Raw genomic sequence first — 20751 nt, forward strand, 5'->3', positions numbered from 1 at the left:
TCTGAGGAACTAAACTCCTAGAGATAGGAGACAGATTAGTGGTTGCCTGGGGCTCAGAGACTTGGGGAAAATGATGAGGGAACTAATAATAGAATTAAACAGAAAATATAATACCGTTGTTTTCATAAATGCTGAAATAGCCTTTGACAAACTATAACATCCATTTCAGATAAAAGCACTCAAGAAAATAGAAATCGATGGATAATACTTTGATAAATCATAAATGTATACATATACATACATGTGTATATGTATACTACATACACGTGCACACACACATGCATGCTTCATGTGGAGATAAGACACCTTCCCACTAAAACTCATCTCCACTTGCTCATTATCTCCACTGCAATTTAATATTCAGTTGGAAGTATTGGCCAATGAACTTAGATTAGAGAAAACCATCAGAGGCATAAGATTTGGAAAAGACATTATAATAGGCCTATTTACAGATGACATGTAATATACTTGAAAAACTATAGAAACTATCAATAAACTAATTCAGACACAAACAGATTCAGTAAAGAGAATATAAAAATCATAATCTCCATATAACTAGCAGTAACCAGGTAGAAGACTTGTTGGAAAACCCAATTTGTAGTAGTAACAGAAAGAGATAATATACTTAGGAATAAGTGTAACAAGAAATGTATAAATCAGTAAGGAAAACTTTGAAACACTACTGATAGACACAAAAATATAATTGATTTAAACAGAAACACCCCTTACTTATTAAGTTGGCTCAATATTATGAAGATTTTAGTTCTCCCTAGTATAATATATAAAGTTAATGCCATCCCAAAGATGCCAAGTTTTTTTTTTTTAGCTAGAAACTTCATACTAATGTTCAGACAGAAGAACAAACATGTAAAAATAGCTAGGAAAAATCTAGGGGAAAAAAAAGCAACTATGAGTGTTCAGTAGCCCTCCCAAACATTAATATATTCTATGTAGTATACCCTATAGCCTCTATAATTATTATAAAAGTGTGATACTGGTACATGAATAAACAAACCAGTGGGAAGAAATAGAAAGTCCAAAAATAGACTCAAGCACATATGGACATTTATGATATAAAAATAACATTTCAAATAATTAGAGCAAACATGGATTTGTTTTTTGACAACTGGTTAGGCATTTGGAAGAGGATAAAATTGGATTCATACGTTAAAAACACTTTCTAAATAGATGCATTGAACACATAATTCTTTTGGAATTGGATATTTTTTGTTGAAAATACAAACCCAGTTTATGTAACCTAGAAGTAAAAACATTTTTAAGTAAGTGATTTCACTCAGTTGTGTCCAACTCTTTGCGACCCCATGGACAGTAGCCTGCACCAGGTTCCTCCGTCCATGGGATTTTCTAGGCAAGAGTACTGGAGTGGGTTGCCATTTCCTTCTCCAGGGAATCTTCCCAACCCAGGGATCAAACCCAGGTGTCCTGCATTGTAGACAGACGCTTTACCGTCTGAGCCACCAGGAAAGTCTGAACTTATTAAATAAGTATATTTTAAAATTATCTTTCTTTTAGTGTCTCATTTATATATTTAGTATGAATTGCATTTATCTTTTACAACTAAAATATTCTTTTCCTTATTATCTAATTTTAGCAAGGTAAAAAATGCCTATAATTTTATTAGTTTTGCTGTTTATTGTTTCCTAGTTCATCTCTTTTAAGTATTTATGCCTGAATTAACCTATAATGTTAATTTAAGTGAACTATTATTAAAGATTCTAGATGAGATAAAGTTGTCTTTTTATTTTTCTTTCGAAATATATTACACTAATTTGAATCACAGTTTTAACATGGAGTTTGAAGTGCTTGTATGTGCCTTTTGCTAGCAGGAAAATTATGTATGAAGTAGTTCTAAAATGGTTAAAAAGATACAATACAATAAATCTTACCTGGCCTGAAAGTAGTCACTTCTTATCCCTAAGTTTTTTATTACAGCATCCTCAGGAGATGGTTTAATAAAGATTATTTGAACCAACATATTTTTTTCATGAAGCCTACCTCTTTTTCCTGTGTCCTTTTTAAAAAATTCATCCCCATCGAATTCTTTTCCTGTATCTTTTTCTCCTGTACTTGCTTTTTATACTTTTCAGTTTTCTTATTTGAACTAATAACTCTTCCTTCTTGAATTATTTACTGAAATACCTATTATGCTTGAAAAATACTCTGGTCTCTTTTTCATCTTTTTCACTACTTCTTTACCTTGTACATATATTTGTTAATGCACATATTGTATGATATTTTAATTGTTTGTTTGTATGTCTATTTTCCCTTTAGATTGTGAACTCATTGGGATAAGACCATGTCTTACTTCTGTATACTGATGTAATAATACTAAGTCCCTATTTATTTAGTGGATTAATAATAAAAACTCTTAAACACAATTATGATTCTAATCCTACAGAACATATTGTGAATTATATTATGTGAACTCAGCAAAAACTCAGTGAGAAGACTGCAGAACAAGAGTTTAATTTTGTCAATATTTATCAGATATTCCTTAATGTTTTTAAGCTTTCTAGTTAGGAAAGTATATTAGTTTGTAGAAGTTACATATAAACTTTCTTTCTACTTTTATTTTAGGAAAAACTGATCAGATATGCAACAGATAGTGAAACCGTGGAACCTGTTATCTCACAGTTGGTGACAGTGCTCTTGAAAGGTTGCCAAGATGCAAACTCTCAAGCTCGGTTGCTCTGTGGAGAATGTTTAGGGGAATTGGGGGCAATAGACCCAGGTCGACTAGATTTCTCAACCACTGACACCCAAGGAAAAGATTTTACATTTGTGGTAAGTTATGATAATTTGGAATGACAAGAAGAGTTCTCTCTCCTAATGGGATTTCTACAAGAAATCTGTAGAAATGGAATTTCCATTTACAAGAAACTATTCAGTTTGTCCTTCAATTCAGTTCAGTCACTCAGTTGTGTACAACTTCTGCGACTCCATGGACTGCATCATGCCAGGCCTCCTGTCCATCACCAACTCCCAGAGCTTATTCAAATTCATGTCCATTGATTCGATGATGCCAACCATCTAATCCTCTGTCATCCCCTTTTCCTCCCGCCTTCAGTATTTCCCAGCATCAGGGTCTTTTCAAATGAGTCAGCTCTTCACACCAGGTGGCCAAAGTATTGAAGTTTCAGCTTCAACATCAGTCCTTCCAAAGAATATTCAGAATTGATTTCCTTTAAGATGGACTGGTTGGATCTCCTTGCAGTTCAAGGGACTCTCAAGAGTCTTCTCCAACACCACAGTTCAAAAGCATCAATTCTTCGGCACTCAGCTTTCATTATAGTGCAACTCTCATATCCATACATGACTACTGGAAAACCATAGCCTTAACTAGACGGACCTTTGTTGGCAAAGTAATGTCTCTGCTTTTTAATATGCTGTCTAGGTTGGTCATAACTTTGCTTCCAAGGAGCAAGCCTCTTTTAATTTCATGACTGCAGTCACCATCTGCAGTGATTTTGGGACCCCAAAAAATAAAACCTCTCACTGTTTCCCTATCTGTTTCCCATGACATGATGGGATCAGATGCCATGATCTTTGTTTTCTGAATGTTAAGCTTTAAGCCAACTTTTTCATTCTCCTCTTTCACTTTCATCAGGAGGCTGTTTAGTTCTTCTTAGCTTTCTGCCATAAGAGTGGTGTCATCTGCATATCTGAGGTTATTGATGTTTCTCCCATCAATCTTGATTCCAGCTTGTGTTTCTTCCAGCCGAGTATTTCTCATGATGTACTCTGCATAGAAGTTAAATAAGCAGGGTGACAATATACAGCCTTGACGAACTCCTTTTCCTATTTGGAACCAGTTTTTTGTTCCATGTCCAGTTCTAACTGTTGCTTCCTGACCTGCATACAAATTTCTCAAGAGGTAGGTCAGGTTGTCTGGTATTCCCATCTCTTTCAGAATTTCCCAGTTTGTTGTGATCCACACCGTCAAAGGCTTTGGCATAGTCAATAAAGCAGAAATAGATGTTTTTCTGGAACTCTCTTGCTTTTTCGATGATCCAGCGGATGTTGGCAATTTGATCTCTGGTTCCTCTGCCTTTTCTAAAACCAGCTTGAACATCTGGAAGTTCACGGTTCACATATTGCTGAAGTCTGGCTTGGAGAATTTTGAGCATTACTTTACTAGTGTGTGAGATGAGTGCAATTGTGCGGTAGTTTGTTCATTCTTTGGCATTGCCTTTCTTTGGGATTGGAATGAAAAGTGACCTTTTCCAGTCCTGTGGCCACTGCTGAGTTGTCCAAATTTGCTGACATTGATTGTAGCACTCTCACAGCATCATCTTTTAGGATTTGAAATAGCTCAACTAGAATTCCATCACCTCCACTAGCTTTGTTCATAATTATGCTTCCTAAGGCCTGCTTGTGGAGAAGGCAATGGCACCCCACTCCAGTTCTCTTGCCTGGAAAATCACATGGATGGAGGAACCTGGTAGGCTGCAGTCCATGGAGTCGCTAAGAGTCGGAGACGACTGAGCGATTTCACTTTCATGTTTCACTTTCATGCATTGGAGAAGGAAATGGCAACCCACGCCAGTGTTCTTGCCTGGAGAATCCCAGGGATGGGGGAGCCTGGTGGGCTGCCGTCTATGGGGTCACACAGTCGGACACGACTGAAGTGACTTAGTATAGCATAGCATAAGGCCTGCTTGACTGCGTGTTCCAGGATGTCTGGCTCTAGGTGAGTGATCACACCATCGTGATTATCTGGGTCGTGAAGATCTTTTTTGTATAGTTCTTCTGTGTATTCTTGCCACCTCTTCTTAATATCTTCTGCTTCTGTTAGGTCCATACCATTTCTGTCCTTTATTATGTCCATCTTTGCATGAAATGTTCCCTTGGTATCTCTACTTTTCTTGAAGAGATATCTAGTCTTTCTCATTCTATTGTTTTCCTCTATTTCTTTGCACTGATCACTGAGGAAGGCTTTTTTTTATCTCTCCTTGATATTCTTTGGAACTCTGCATTCAAATGGGTATATCTTTCCTTATCTCCTTTGCTTTTTGCTTCCCTTCTTTTCACAGCTATTTGTAAGGCCTCCTCAGACAGCCATTTTGCTTTTTTGCATTTCTTTTTCTTGAGGTGGTCTTGACTGATGTCTCCTGTACAATGTCACGAACCTCTGTCCATAGTTCATCAGGCACTCTGTCTATCAGATCTAGTCCCATAAATCTATTTATCACTTCCACTGTATAATCATAAGGGATTTGATTTAGATCATACCTGAATGGTCCAGTAGTTTTCCCTACTTTCTTCAATTTAAGTTTGAATTTGGCAATAAAGAGTACATGATTTGAGCCACAGTCAGCTCCCGGTCTTGTTTTTGCTGACTGTGTAGAGCTTCTCCATACTTGGCTGCAAAGAATGTAATCAGTCTGATTTCGGTGTTGACCATCTGGTGATGTCCATGTGTAGAGTCTTCTCTTGTGTTATTGTAAGAAGGTGTTTGCTATGACCAATGCATTCTCTTGGCAAAACTCTTTTAGCCTTTGCCCTGCTTCATTGTGTACTCCAAGGCCAAATTTACCTGTTACTCCAGGCGTTTCTTGACTTCCTACTTTTGCATTCCAGTCCCCTATAATGAAAAGGGCATCTTTTTTGGTTGTTAGTACTAAAAGGTCTTGTAGGTCTTCTTAGAACCATTCAGCTTCTTCAGCATTACTGGTCGGGGCATAGACTTGGATTACCATGATGTTGAATGGTTTGCCTTGGAAACGAACAGAGATCATTCTGTCGTTTTTGAGATTGTATCCAAGTTCAGCATTTCACTCTTGTTGACTATAGGGCTATGCCATTTCTTCAAAGGGATTCTTGCCCCCAGTAGTAGGTATGATGGTCATCTGAGTTAAATTCACCTATTCTAGTCCATTTTAGTTTGCTGATTCCTAAAATGTCAAAGTTTCTCTTGCCATCTCCTGTTTGACCGCTTCCAATTTGCCTTGACTCGTGGAGCTAATATTCTAGGTTCCTATGCAATATTGCTCTGTACAGCATCGAACCTTGCTTCCGTCACCAGTCTCATCCACAACTGGGTGTTGTTTTTGCTTTGGCTCCATCTCTTCATTCTTTCGAATTTTTTTCTCCACTTATCTCCAGTAGCATATTGAGCACCTACCAACCTGGGGAGTTCATCTTTCAGTGTCCTATCTTTTTGCCTTTTCATACTGTTCATAGGGTTCTCAAGGCAAGAATACTGAAGTGGTTTGCCATTCCCTTCTCCAGTGGACCACATTTTGTCAGAACTGTCCACCATGACACGTCTGTCTTGGGTGGCCCTACGTGGCATGGCTCATAGTTTCATTGAGTTAGACAAGGCTGTGGTCCATGTGATTAGATTGGTTAGTTTTCTGTGATTGTGGTTTTCGGGCTGTCTGGTCTCTGATGGAGAAGAATAAGAAGCTTATGAAAGCTTCCTGATGGTAGAGACCAACTGAGGGGGAAACTGGGTCTTGTTCTGATGGGCGGGGCCATGCTCAGTAAATCTTTCATTCAATTTTCTGTTGTTGGGTGGAGCTGTGTTCTCTCCCTGCTATTTACCTGGCTCCAAACTATGGTGGAGGAGGAAATGGCAATCCACTCCAGTATTCTTGCCTGGAGAATCCCAGGGGCAGGGGAACCTGGTGGGCTGCTGTCTATGGGGTCGCACAGAGTCGGACACGACTGAAGCGACTTAGCAGCAAACTATGGTGGAGGTAATGAAGATAACAGGGACCTCCTTCAAAAGATCCCATGCATGTACTGCTACACTCAGTGCCCCCAACCCTGCTGTATGCCACCACTGACCCACGCCTCTGCCGGAGACTCCTGAACACCCACTGCCAAGTCCGGGACAGTCTCTTGTAGGGTGACTGCTCCTTTCTCCTGGTTTCTGGTGCACAAGGTTCTGTTGTGCCCTCTAAGAGTCTATATCCCAATCCGGTGTAAGTTCTGGTAGCTCTGTGATGGGGTTAATGGTGACCTCCTCCAAGAGGGCTTATGCTATACCCAAATCAGCTGGACCCAGGGCCCCATCCCTGCAGCAGACCACTGCCGACTCGTTTTGTCCTTAGTGGCAACTTGGTCTAAACTAGATAATTTAGGTAATTTCTGAGTTTATTCCTTAATACTATTGCAGAGACCTTTAGCCAAAAAAATAAAGTTGAAGCCTAGTCTGGAGTGCTGCATTCTTTTAAATAAACTTTCTAACATAATTGTGACAAATACTTAAAATCTAATTGATTATTTAAAGTTTACTATTTAAACCCAATTGCTCAATATCTCCATGAGAAACTAATTTCCCAGGTGTTTTAATAGTGTGTATATAAAAATGTTTTCATGGTCAAATGAGTGTGGGAAATCTTGTAAAACAAAATTAAACAGGACTTTTAACATATTGGAGAACATTATGAATCTCCTACAGAAGGGCATGTTAAAATTATTTTTTGAAGCTTCTCAAGTGGCCAAGGTTCTACAGAATGTAATTTAGGAAATTCTATAGAACAAGTTTTCTTTTTAAGAGTTGAAAAACCAAAATATGCATATTGCTGACTCTGTAAAAGTTGAATGAGTCTAACACTTTAAAAATAGTTTAAGAAGTGTTAGATTTGGCTTCTTAGCTACAGATTATATTTTAGACTTGGTACCAAACTTCATTTGATCCTTACTGAGCTTTCCTTCTCTAAGTTAAATTCACTTAAATAACTAAGTTAAATTCACCATGGTATGCACAGTACAATTTAAGAAAATGTATACAAATTATCCTATAATTTTTTTTTTTTTTGAGACTGGAGTAGAAGATTCAAACTTTGCCTATGGATTATTGATGGAACTAACAAGAGCTTACCTTGCATATGCAGATAACAGCCGAGCTCAAGATTCAGCTGCTTATGCCATTCAGGTAAGAGTGTATGTAGACCTTATTGGCTTTATGTTATTAAATTCTATTAAGAAAGTTGTAAATTCTATACTTTAGGAACTCTTAATTTTTAACTATCATTTTTATTATCAAAGTAATACAAGTTCTTGACAAAAATTTCAAGAGTACAGAAATGCACCCTTCTAACATTATTATACATACTTTGACATTTTTTTCTATTTATATACAAATACATGTGTGTTCTCCAGCAAGCAAGCAGATCATATTTGTTGATTTTCTTTTGTGTTTAACAGTATATGTTGTGTAATTTTCCATGTCAGTATATATAGCTCTAATTCATTCTTTTCGGTGACTTTATGTTCAATATAACATACTGTAATTTGTTAAAAAAAACTTTAAGATAAGTAGGTTCTGTTCAATAGCTTGTTTTTACAAAAAAATTATTTAAAAAACATATATACAATTTCTGAGTATTTGAGTGAGTATATAATAATATAGATATCTTAAAATTAAAATCTCCAAGCAAATACAGAGTTTACATTTGATTATCAAAAAAGCTTCACCACTTTATACTCCCTTGACAAACCTGCCTTTAATTAAAATTTTTAATCTTTGCCAATGTGACAGTTAAGATATGATATTGTTTCATATTAATTTACACTTAATAATAAGAGCAGTGTAACATCTTTTATATATTTATTGCTTTTTTGTGAATTTTCTCTAAATGATCTTTTCCCATTTTTCCCTTGGTAATGATCTAGTTTTTTAATTGACCTTTTAAGACCTATTTGGATGTAGTGGAAATTATCCCTGTGTTCCATATGTGTAACAAACACTTTTCCAGTTTGATTTTCTTTGCCCCTTTTCATATTTTTTCGAATAAAATATTTTTTTATTTTGTTAGATATTCAGGTCTGAAATTCATGATTAGAGGCCTGAGTTAAACATACAAATTGGAGGTGTTCATAGTTCGTTAAAACTATGATTCTGAGGAAGTATGTATAGGTAAAAAGGTTCTAGTAACTGAGACCTGGATAATGAGGAGTCACTGAGAAGAGGGAAAAAGTAAGAAAATTTAGAAGGAGCTACCAGTAAGGTGGGAGAAGATGGTGTCCTGGAAGACAAGAAAGTGTTTCAGAAAGTATGTCTGTGTGTGTGTTAGTTACTCAGTCATGTTGGACTCTGCAACCCCATGAACTGGAGCCCACCAAGCTCCTCTGTCCATGGAATTTTCCAGGCAAGAATACTGGAGTGGGTTGCCATTTCCTACTCCCATGATGCTAAAGCTGAAACTTTAGCATCATGGGAGTAGTTTGGGGGTCTTTCTGACCCAGGGATCTGACCCAGGTCTCCCACATTGCAAGCAGATTCTTTACTGTCTGAGCCACCAGGGAAGCCCCTTCAGGAAGTATGGAGTGATCTAAATGCTGACCATATTCTATAGGTGTAATAATTTCAGGACTAAGAATTGACCATTGGCTATAGTAACGTAGAGATCATTGCTGTCCTTGAAAAGAGCAGTTTCAGTGTAGTTTAGAAAGCCTCATTAGAGTATTTTTAAGAACATGTGGGAGGAGAGGAATTAGAAAAATTACAGAAATTCTTTTGAAGAGTGTTGCTATCAAGGAGAGCAGAAGAATGAGATAGCTAGGGAGGAAAGAGGGGTAAAAATAGAAAAAATGACAATGTGTTTACATGTGCTTGGGAACAGTTCAGCAAGAGAAGAATAGTGATGATATAGAAGACAACTGATGTAACACTACTTTAAGTAGGTAAAGAGATGTGGAATATAGTGTACAAGTGGGAAGAATCAGATCAGATCAGATCAGTCACTCAGTTGTGTCCGACTCTTTGCCACCCCATGAATCGCAGCACGCCAGGCCTCCCTGTCCATCACCAACTCCCGGAGTTCACTCAGACTCACGTCCATCGAGTCAGTGATGCCATCCAGCCATCTCATCCTCTGTCGTCCCCTTCTCCTCTTGCCCCCAATCCCTCCCAGCATCAGAGTCTTTTCCAGTGAGTCAACTCGTCACATGAGGTGGCCAAAGGACTGGAGTTTCAGCTTTAGCATCGTTCCTTCCAAAGAAATCCCAGGGCTGATCTCCTTCAGAATGGACTGGTTGGATCTCCTTGCAGTCTAAGGGACTCTCAAGAGTCTTCTCCAACACCACAGTTCAAAAGCATCAATTCTTCGGCGCTCAGCCTTCTTCACAGACCAACTCTCACATCCATACATGACCACTGGAAAAACCATAGCCTTGACTAGACGAACCTTTGTTGGCAAAGCAATGTCTCTGCTTTTCAATATGCTATCTAGGTTGGTCATAACTTTCCTTCCAAGGAGTAAGCGTCTTTTAATTTCATGGCTGCAGTCACCATCTGTAGTGATTTTGGAGCCCAGAAAAATAAAGTCTGACACTGTTTCCACTGTTTCCCCATCTATTTCCCATGAAGTGATGGGACCAGATGCCATGATCTTCGTTTTCTGAATGTTGAGCTTTAAGCCAACTTTTTCACTCTCCACTTTCACTTTCATCAAGAGGCTTTTTAGTTCCTCTTCACTTTCTGCCATAAAGGGGGTGTCATCTGCATATCTGAGGTTATTGAGATTTCTCCCGGCAATCTTGATTCCAGCTTGTGTTTCTTCCAGTCCAGCGTTTCTCATGATGTACTCTGCATAGAAGTTAAATAAACAGGGTGACAATATACAGCCTTGACGAACTCCTTTTCCTATTTAGTTCCATGTCCAGTTCTAACTGTTGCTTCCTGACCTGCATACAGATTTCTCAAGAGGCAGGTCAGGTGGTCTGGTATTCCCATCTCTTGAAGAATTTTCCACAGTTTATTGTGATCCACACAGTCAAAGGCTTTGGCATAGTCTAGCCTTAATTAGAAGCAAAAACAGTTCATCTTTAGTAATAAGAGGGAAAGCAGAGCATGTAAGCACTGATGTGGTATTGTCACGCTGGGGAGATATTAGCATGGAAGTTGTAGAGGTATCTTGTAATTGCTTATTTTCTCAGTTAAATATGAAACAAGGTGAACAACTCTAAGTATATTAGTGTTTTTTGTTTGTTTTTTCTTCCAATTTTGTAGAGATATAATTGACATACAGCACTGTATAAGTTTAAGGTGCATAGCATAATGATTTGACTTAAGTACATCATGAAATGATTATCACAAGTTTAATGAATATCCATTTATCTCATATAAATACAAAATTAAATTTTTAAAAAGTTAAATTTTTTTAGCACAAGGAATGTTTTCCCTTGTGATTAGAACTCAGGATTTACCTTCTTAACAGCTTTCATATATAACATATGCTAATGCTAAGTCACTTCAGTCGTGTCTGACTCTGTGCGACCCCATAGACGGCAGCCCACCAGGCTCTTCCGTCCCTGGGATTCTCCAGGCAAGAATACTGGAGTGGGTTGCCATTTCCTTCTCCAGTGCATGAAAAAGAAAAGTGAAAGTGAAGTCGCTCAGTCGTGTCCGACTCTTAGTGATCCCATGGACTGCAGCCTACCAGGCTCCTCTGTCCATGGATTTTCCAGGCAAGAGTACTGGAGTGGGGTGCCATTGCCTTCTCCGTATATAACGTATAGCAGTGTTAATTATATTTATCATGTTATACATTATATCTCTAATATTTATTTATAACTGGAATTTGTATCTTTGATCTAATTCTAAATATAAAGTACATATTCTATTAGTGTTTATAATTGTTATTAATAGGAATATATCTGTTGCATGTTGTCCTTTATAGTGGAATATAAAGAAAGAATAGTAGGTGATGAAAGATATAATATACTAACATTTGTCTTATGTTAAAGATTGATATTAGAAAGGTTTTTTTTCTTCATCTATAAAATCCCACTTGTTTTATTTTCAGGAAAGTAAAATATAACCATTTCATTGCTGGATTTGACTAATAAATTGGTGTTTAACATTTGCATCTTATTATCAGAATTTTTAACTCAGTATGTTATATCTAGAATTTGAAATATCTTGAATTTTTGAACTATTTTGGATTTATAGTACTTTAATTAAAATTCAGAAAAGGTCACACTCTAAAAATTCTGCAAGTATAGAAGATTCCAATTTTTTCCTCCGAATAACTCTTAGTCATTTATTTTAGAACATGTTATATGTAGCATGCAAATTACATGTTCCATTATTGTTACTACCACAGCTTTGTGACCTTGAGTAAATCACCTGAATGGTTTTAAGCATTGAGATAAATCTGAACAAGTTCATAACTCCAAAATGTTATAATTTTATATACTTTTCTATGTATTTTTATAGCTGTAATATGTAGAATATTGGTGGATGTAAAGGTGTATCTGTTTCATTGATAATTTACAACTGTAAAATATATATTTGTAGGAGTTACTTTCCATTTATGACTGCAGAGAGATGCAAACTGATGGCCCCGGTCACCAATTGTGGAGGCGATTTCCTGAGCATGTTCGAGAAATACTGGAACCACATCTAAATACTAGGTCTGTAAACTCATTAATACTATTTTGATAAAATTGTTTTTAACTATATAAAATAAATGTTACTTTTGATATAACTTTTTAGCTTTAAAAGTGTTTTTAGTATGTTCTAATATGTATTTTTCCACTATGATTTATGTTTATAATCTTGTCAAAATGAGAACAATATGCTCATTGTTTAAATTCTATAACTTTGAATATTTAGACAAATTCATTGACGCTGAAAGGATTATTTTTTAATTCAATTGTCAGTAGTACTTTGGAAAAAATCTACTTCAAATTGAATATGAGTTGAAACTTTTGATGTGTATGTGCTAAGTCACTTCAGTTGTGTCCAACTCTTTGCGACCCTTTGGACTATAGCCTGACAGGCTGCTCTGTCCATGGTATTCTCTAGGCACGAATACTGGAGTGGGTTGCCATGCCGTCCTCCAGGGGATCTTCCCTGACCGAGAGACTCAACTCGTGTTTCTTAAGTCTCCTACATGGGCAGGCGGGTTCTTTACCACTAGTGCCATCTGGGAAGCCCTGTGAAAATATTTTTTTTCTCCTTTAAGAAAAAAAAATTTCTAACCTTTTTTTTTTGCCATTTTAAAAACTTTGTTAGGCTTGATTGAAGCCCATTAATTATTTTTAGTTAGAAACTTTAGTTTTAGGTAGTCTAAGTCCCAAAACTATTGGCTATTTGATCTTGGATAATTACTTTAGCTTTTGAACCCTAGTAAAGTACCTAGGTACATAGTAAAATGTTTTATAAGAGCCCTTAAATATGTATACTTATTTGCTACATACCTTTTAATATTTAGAAACCTCTTAAACATCATTTTGTTTCTTATGAATAGTACTATTTAAAGATATAGTTTATTAAGATAAAATAAAGTTTGTTTTTTCTATTTTGAGAACTCTATACTTCTCCATTTCTTTATCTGTATTTTATAGCACTTATAGATGCTTACGAGTTTCTGTGAACTAGATAGATAAATCACCTATGGTTCACAATTGCCACAGAAATAATTTTAGGAGAAAATATCAGGATGTGACTTGACAGAGCCTTACTTGTTCCCCAATATCTATAGTTTTCTAAGTTCAGCATAAAACTTGTAAAAATCATCCAGAGAATTATATTCATGATGGTTCAAAATAATGATGGTTAACTGAGAGACATTGGATTTTTCATTTTTTAGCAATTTGCGATACAGTGAAATACATAATGTTTGCTGAGACCCTTGAGTGTAGGGCATTAATTACATTTGTCATTTCCAAACCTTACACTGGTGATTAAAAAGGAATCCACTCACCTCAATAGTTGCTGTACGCATGTGTAAGATGAGACCTATTTGAACAGCTTTAAATGTTAGTGCTGAGGAGCATATAGAAAGAATCATGTTGAAGTTATGGAAGAGAGAGAAGTGATAATTGATAAAATAAGGCCCCAAGGAGCATCCAGAATACTAGCCATATATCTCATGGGTGATTAAAGGAAGTGAAGTCTCTTTCTCTGTAATAAGGCAAGATAAAATGATGGATAGAACTTATTTACAAATTTAACTGTGGGGTTGTGTTAATGGTTTCTTTTTTCTCCATGAAGTAAGAGGTATAAGAGATAAGATTATTGGCTGAAAGTATCAGTGCAGTTGGTAATAGGTCATGTAAGGAGAATAATGATTATTTGTAATAGCCACTGTGGAAAACAGAAGAGAGAGCTGATAAGGAATATTTAGGATTTCTGGGCACCATAGAGGTCCACTGAGGTTGAAAACTAAGATATGTAGTAGTACTAATCTCATAAACAATTTCATGATTTTTCCTCTATCAATGCAGTGGCCTTGATATCGTTTCAGTGAAAGCAAGCATTTAGACTGATCCAAGATTTGGAGCTTGGCGGATGGGTCCAGCTGGTAAAGAACAGTGTGGCAGTGGAGTGTATAGAGGATATTACCAAGAGAATGCTTGAAGTGAAGGACCGTAGAAACCAAGCTGGTTAGAAAAAGAAGTAAATGAAAAGGAGGTATTATAGATTAGAAGAGTTTAGCAGAATCAAGAGACAGAAGATCTCAATGAGAGAGAACAGATGTGTCAGTGACTGGGTGAAATAACTGGAACTTTGGGAAACCGTGGCCGTAAAATGGGGTCTAAATAGTAGTACATTTTGGAAGTGAAGAAGTTTCTCTGTTTTGGAAAGGGAGTCCCAAAAAAGAAGTAGAGGAGACAGTCATTGAGAAGTTTTCAGTTTGACTAGATGGTCCAACCAGACATTGAAGTCACTCAGGATGGTAAGACTTGGGGAGGAAAGAAAATGCTGAGCAGTCTGCTAACTGTATCAGTGAGTTGGTAGATGTCCATAATGAGTATAGTATAGTATATATATGTGGATGACTTGAACTTCAAAGGAACAGATCTTTTTTGTTCCAGGGTGGGGTTGGAAGGATCTGAAAGAGCATTGAGGAAGGGAAGAAGCAGACTCAAATACTTTGTACTTGGGGAGTTCAAGAATGACTATCACCCCATCACTAAGAAGGCTTTAGGGAAAGTAGTGTCTTTAGCCAGATTTCAGTAAAGGTAAGGCTGTAGTGGGGTAGTCAGCAAAAGAGTTGATATAATTCCTTATACTAAAGTTCTAGACAGACGAATATATATTTATTTTTTAATAAACAATTTTTAAATTACAGATATAAGAGTTCTCAGAAATCAACAGATTGGTCTGGAGTAAAGAAGCCAATTTACTTAAGTAAATTAGGTAATAATTTTGCGGAATGGTCAGCATCTTGGGCAGGTTATCTTATAACAAAGGTAAGAGAGCCTTGTCCAGAATTTAACTGAATAGAAATTGTGAAGGAAATGAGAACATTTATCTGAATGCATAGCACACACAGTAGGCACTGAAATATTTGTGCTGTTAGTGATAGAAATTTTTGTAGAAAACGTTTACTAATAGAGAGTTTCTCTTTTGTTACTAGTAACAGTTTTTGAGTAAAAAGGTAGTTTTTTAATCAAGCAAATAATTGTGTTCTTAGTGTGTTTGTAAAATGTCTATTATATTATGTCCTATCATTTTATGTTTTAAATAATATTGTTTAAAAGAATATAAATGCCTTATCAGACTTTTTTATACATAATAAAAAGATTTCTTAGGTAATAAAAAGATATATTATCCCTCAGTGGCCATTTCTAAAAGAGAATACATTATCTGAACTTCCTCCAAAATAAAAATAATGTGAATGTGAAAGTTGTTCAGTCATGTCCAACTCTTTGTAACCCAGTAGACTATCCCGTCCATGGAATTCTCCAGGTCAGAATACTGGAGTGGGTAGCCTTTCCCTTCTCCAGGGGATCTTTCCAGCCCAGGGATCAAACCCAGGTCTCCTGCATTGCAGGTAGATTCTTTACCAGCTGAGCCACCAGGGAAGCCCCCCAAAAAGTAAAGGTTTTTTAAAAATAAAATTTCATGGAAAAATAGAGATATGTTCCTGATATTTTCCTAATATGAAATTTTTACATACCTGACAGAAAAAAGGTACCTTTGTGTTTCCCCAAAATGTTTAACGTGTATTTAAAATTCACAACTTTTGTTGTTAATTCATATTTCTATTAGTGTTTTAAAGCATTATAATAAACTATATTTGGTAATTTCAATAAAGTTTTTCTCTTTTTTAGTGAATATACTGAAAATATAATATGTGAAATGTTAAATTAATACAATTTAATTACTTTCAGCTGTGGAATATTTTATTTAGCTGTATTTAGTTTTTTTTTTTTTTAGTGAAGGATTTATATTTGAAGAAGGAAAAACCTTTAAACTTTTATAGGAGAACGTTAATGCTGGTAAATTGAGGGTTGGATCATACCAATAACATTTGACTCTAACACCAAGTAATTTAAACTTTTTATTTCTTTCATTTTCTTTCCTATAGTTAATCCTTGTTGATTACTTAATAAAAATGTGATCTTGTATGTAATTTGCTGGCCCAGGAAATACTTTCTGGTTACTTTCCTCATTTATTTGTTCAGGGAATAAATGTACTAAATTTAATGTAGCTAAGTAAAAGATAATGTAATTAGCAAGGTTAATCTGTAACAAAACGTGATGCATTTTAAAATGAAATCTAGGAGGAAAAGACCATTTTTGCTGAGATAGTTGGCAGCCCAAGTAGCTATATTGCTCTTGTAGGGGTCTCAGCAGTTTAGACACTTGACCAGAGAGATGGTGAGCTAAATCCTCCCTATTTGAGTGCCTTTCTTCATAGGAAAATACCTACTCTACAATGATAGACTAGCTCACATGTTGTCTTTTGGTGTTAATCAAAAGAATAAAATGTACAAAACTACTTACTCTCTAAACCATTGGAGTTTATAGGTTCGGCATGATCTTGCCAGTAAAATCTTCACCTGCTGTAGCATTATGATGAAGCATGATTTCAAGGTGACCATCTATCTTCTTCCACATATTTTAGTGTATGTTTTGTTGGGGTGTAATCAAGAAGATCGACAAGAGGTGAGATACATCATTTTATTTGGTTTCTGTTTGTACGAACATTTGGGAAATGTAGTTAGTACTAAAAAGGCTATGTATTAGTTGGACATGTATATGCTATGTAATGGGATATCTAAACACTTACAAAATCCTTTTTTAAACTTTTATTTATCAAAGAGTTGTTAAATGCTTAGTTCATATCCTTTGCCGATTTGGGGTTGTGTATGTGTGTGCCTTTTTAAATAATTAGTAGGAGTTTGATATGTATTCTGGATACCAATTTGTGCCAGTCATATTGTAGAAAATTTTTTTCCAGTTATATCTTTTGCCATGAGAAATTTTAAATATAAATGCCAGATTTGTATATATTTTATAACTTTTTAATGTTAAGCCTTTTATGCGATGCCTTCTCTTATCCAGTATCATGAACATATTTCTCCATATTTTCTTTTGATATTTTTTGTTTGTACATGCCCTTCAATTACTCTGAAATGATTTCTGCAGATACTGTATTTATTTTTATGACTTTTTTTGTTGTTGTTGGTTTTTGTTTGTTTTAATAGGGACTCTGCTTTATTTCCTTAAATATTAACTAATACACAACATTTAGCACAAATCCAAAGTATGATGACAAAAGTCACTATTAACTTTTTATTTCAAATATATCATTTTAGTTTAAAAGGCCTTAAGAGGCTTGCAAATTCAAGCTTGACAGATTTCCTACTGTCAAAACCAAGAGACCTTAGAAAATGAGAAGGAGGGCACTCTGTGCCCTTTGATCTGATTCAGTAAGGCAACAAAACTTTGCAGTGTGATTTTGTTTTGCTTTAGAATTGGTGTGTCATTACAGAGCATGGTCTGTTATTCCATTCTATTGATGAGGAAATTAAGACACAGAGAGGTTAAATGACATGGAAACACAGACTCTTTGAGCAGAAGGGACCTTAGAATTAACACAGATCAGATTTTTGAGGCATAAAAGTTTTGCTTTGGGGAAAGGGCCCACCTTAAGGAAATCAAACTGCAGGCTAGTACCCCAATGTGTCATGACTGCCTCCCTTGAACCTCTAAACCCATACTGTATTTATATTTAGCACTTAAGTGCTCCATGATATTGTCACTCTGTTTATACCTTATCATATGCTACCTTGTATTGTTCGTGTGTGCAATCAAGTATACACACAAGAGGGCTTTCTTGGAGCAGAACCCATAGCTGGTGAAAGTCTGAATCCCACCCAGAGCCCGTAGCTGGGGAATGTCTGAATCCTACCACAGGGCTTTGCACATGAATATCTGCTTGCCTGTTTGACAGTGACATTCTAGAAACTACCACAGTGAGCAGCGGGCTTTCCTTTTGTTTGAAGTGTCTGTTTGCAGATGAAGCATGAAAGAGACATCATAATCTCTCACAGGCACTTGGATAGTCTCAACCATCTTCGCCAAGTCTATTTTTGTGACTCTTTTACAGTATATTTTCTCTTCAGAGAAACATTTTATTGGCTTAATTTTAATGAGAAAGATAATTTATTATTAATCCATCATGGATTTTTTTTCTTTTGAAAATTATTCCCTAAAATGGTCAACCTTATATGTCAGGTAATAGTAAAATAGTATTATGTAGACATATCATTAACCATAAAATGGTTCTTCTTAGGTTTATGCAGAAATTATGGCAGTTCTAAAGCATGATGATCATCATACCTTAAGTACCCAAGACAGTGCATCTGATCTGTGTCAACTCAGTACACAGACTGTGTTCTCCATGCTTGACCATCTCACACAATGGGCAAGGCACAAGTTTCAGGCACTGAATGCTGAAAAATTCGCACAAGGCAAATCACATAGAGATAAGGTAGACTCCATGGGTAAGTCGTAAGTTCTATATACTTCCTTCTCTTTATTATTAACCAGTTAGCTCCTTCCTATATCAATCTATAATTTAAGCATTATCTTTTAAAAGACCTATATTCTCTTTCATGCCTTTCCCCCCCACCTCCCTGGGAGATGGCCTTGTCTGAGAAAAAGCGGTGACTTTATAGTAAGAAAGCCTCTCTTTAAACTCTTACTCTCAATTCCTTAAGCAAAACACCTTAATTTTGCTTAATTTTTCTTTGCATAAAATTTTCCTTAATTTTTCTTTGCATAAAATAAGGTTTATATTATCTCCCCTAGAAGATTGAGGATTAAGTGGGTTGATGATTATATATAGTAAATTATAAAGTGTGAAATAAATGCTATGTTAATGTTGTTATTAATGCACTCCTCACTGTTAACTCATTTATTCCATGTTCCCTCAATGTGTGTATACATTGTATATATACATATATGTGTATGTATATAAATGTTCTTTATCTTTTTTCACTTATGAGATACTCTTTGCAGTCTTTTTCACAGTTAAGTTTTACATTTCAAAGATTTTACTTTCATTCATTTCATGACTTATTTTTTTTTATTTTTTATTCATTTCACTTATTTTATTCTTTTTTTCCCTGTCTCTGGTAGTTTGGTATCCAGCAGCCTCTCCAAATATGCTTAGTATGAGGAGGGAGGTGGGAGGGGGGTTCAGGACAGGGGGACACATGTACACCCATGGCTGATTCATGTCAATATATGGCAAAAACCACCACAATGTTGTAAGTAATTAGCTTCCAATTAAAATAAATTAATTAATAATAAAAGGAATTAGTAATCTTGTTAATCTGTACTGCTATGTACTTATCTACCCCATATTGTTTGTAAGTAAATCCTAGGTATCATTATTTCATCTATAATATTTGAGAGTGTAGCTCTAAAAGATAAGGACTCTTTGCAAAGAAATATAATCAACATGTCTTTATGATACCTAAAAAAACTGGTCATTATCCCTTTTAATATCAAATATCTAGTTTCCGAAGTTCTAATTATCTCATGAATGTCATATTTTTAAATAATTTGTTTGAATTAATTTATAAACAATATTCACACTTTACAGTTTCTTTCAGTTCAGCATTGTTATATCTTTTAATTTGAGTCTAAAGAGTCTCTCCAAGATAGAGGGGATAAGTGTATACATATAGCTAATTCACTTTGTTGTACAGCAGAAACTAACACAACATTGTAAAGCAATTATGTGCAATTAAAAAAACACCACTACAAAAAAAAAAAAATCTCTCTCCAAAAAAAAAAAATATGGTTAGTATATACTACAACACTAACCCCCTGTTACACCTGCTAACATGTTTTTTTTTTTTCCCTTTGATTTTACAACTCCCACTAAGGTGACTAAAAGAAGAATCTCATTAGAGTCTAAAATGACACTTGCCCCTATGATATAAGCATTTGGTAAGATTTTGATGAATTACATTCTTCAGACATTAATAGATACACTTAATGTCTTTAAACTTTTGCACTTTTCATTCTTGTGGCAAATGGGTAAAGTATATGGTCGTTCTGTTCTCTGTACTTCAGCCATCTTAGTGGGAATACATTATTTTCCCCCAAAGCTTTGAGACTAATTGGAAAAACTGACTAAGACCCTTAAAGAGGCTTTTACTTAAGTTCTGCACTTGTGAGCATCTCCTTCTTGTTCCTCTATTTGTGGAGACACAAACATTCCTGTTGTTAAGCACAATAGTTTATTTTTTTAGGATATTTTGGACTGACAAATAATTATCTTTTTAGGGGAATGTTTTTCTTTACAATATGACTTTTTTTCTCTACAACATATTGATATGTTTTACATTAACTCTACAATTAAAGGTTTGTTTCTGTTTCTGCATGTGAAAATGGTACATAAAAACCAAACATGAACTCAGTTATTATCATTTCTTACTAACATTGTAATAAAAATTCTAGCTTTTAAGAGTAACATTTGTAATATTTCAAAAGTACATTTGAAATAGTACATTACCTTT

General features: G+C 35.5%; 1 protein-coding gene across 2 annotated transcripts in view; it reads left to right on the forward strand.

The window, feature by feature from the left end:
- The window catches only part of ATR (ATR serine/threonine kinase), a 120570-nt gene that overhangs the window by 50775 nt on the left and 49044 nt on the right, over nt 1-20751 (forward strand). For both annotated transcript variants that reach the window (XM_027544354.1, XM_027544362.1), the window contains exons 22-27: nt 2599-2805; nt 7793-7906; nt 12275-12390; nt 15057-15177; nt 16742-16879; nt 18513-18723. In XM_027544354.1, the coding sequence (XP_027400155.1) occupies nt 2599-2805; nt 7793-7906; nt 12275-12390; nt 15057-15177; nt 16742-16879; nt 18513-18723 (907 nt within the window). The remainder of the gene's footprint in view (nt 1-2598; nt 2806-7792; nt 7907-12274; nt 12391-15056; nt 15178-16741; nt 16880-18512; nt 18724-20751) is intronic.

This window comes from Bos indicus x Bos taurus, chromosome 1 (assembly GCF_003369695.1).
Source record: "Bos indicus x Bos taurus breed Angus x Brahman F1 hybrid chromosome 1, Bos_hybrid_MaternalHap_v2.0, whole genome shotgun sequence".
NCBI lineage: Eukaryota > Metazoa > Chordata > Mammalia > Artiodactyla > Bovidae > Bos > Bos indicus x Bos taurus.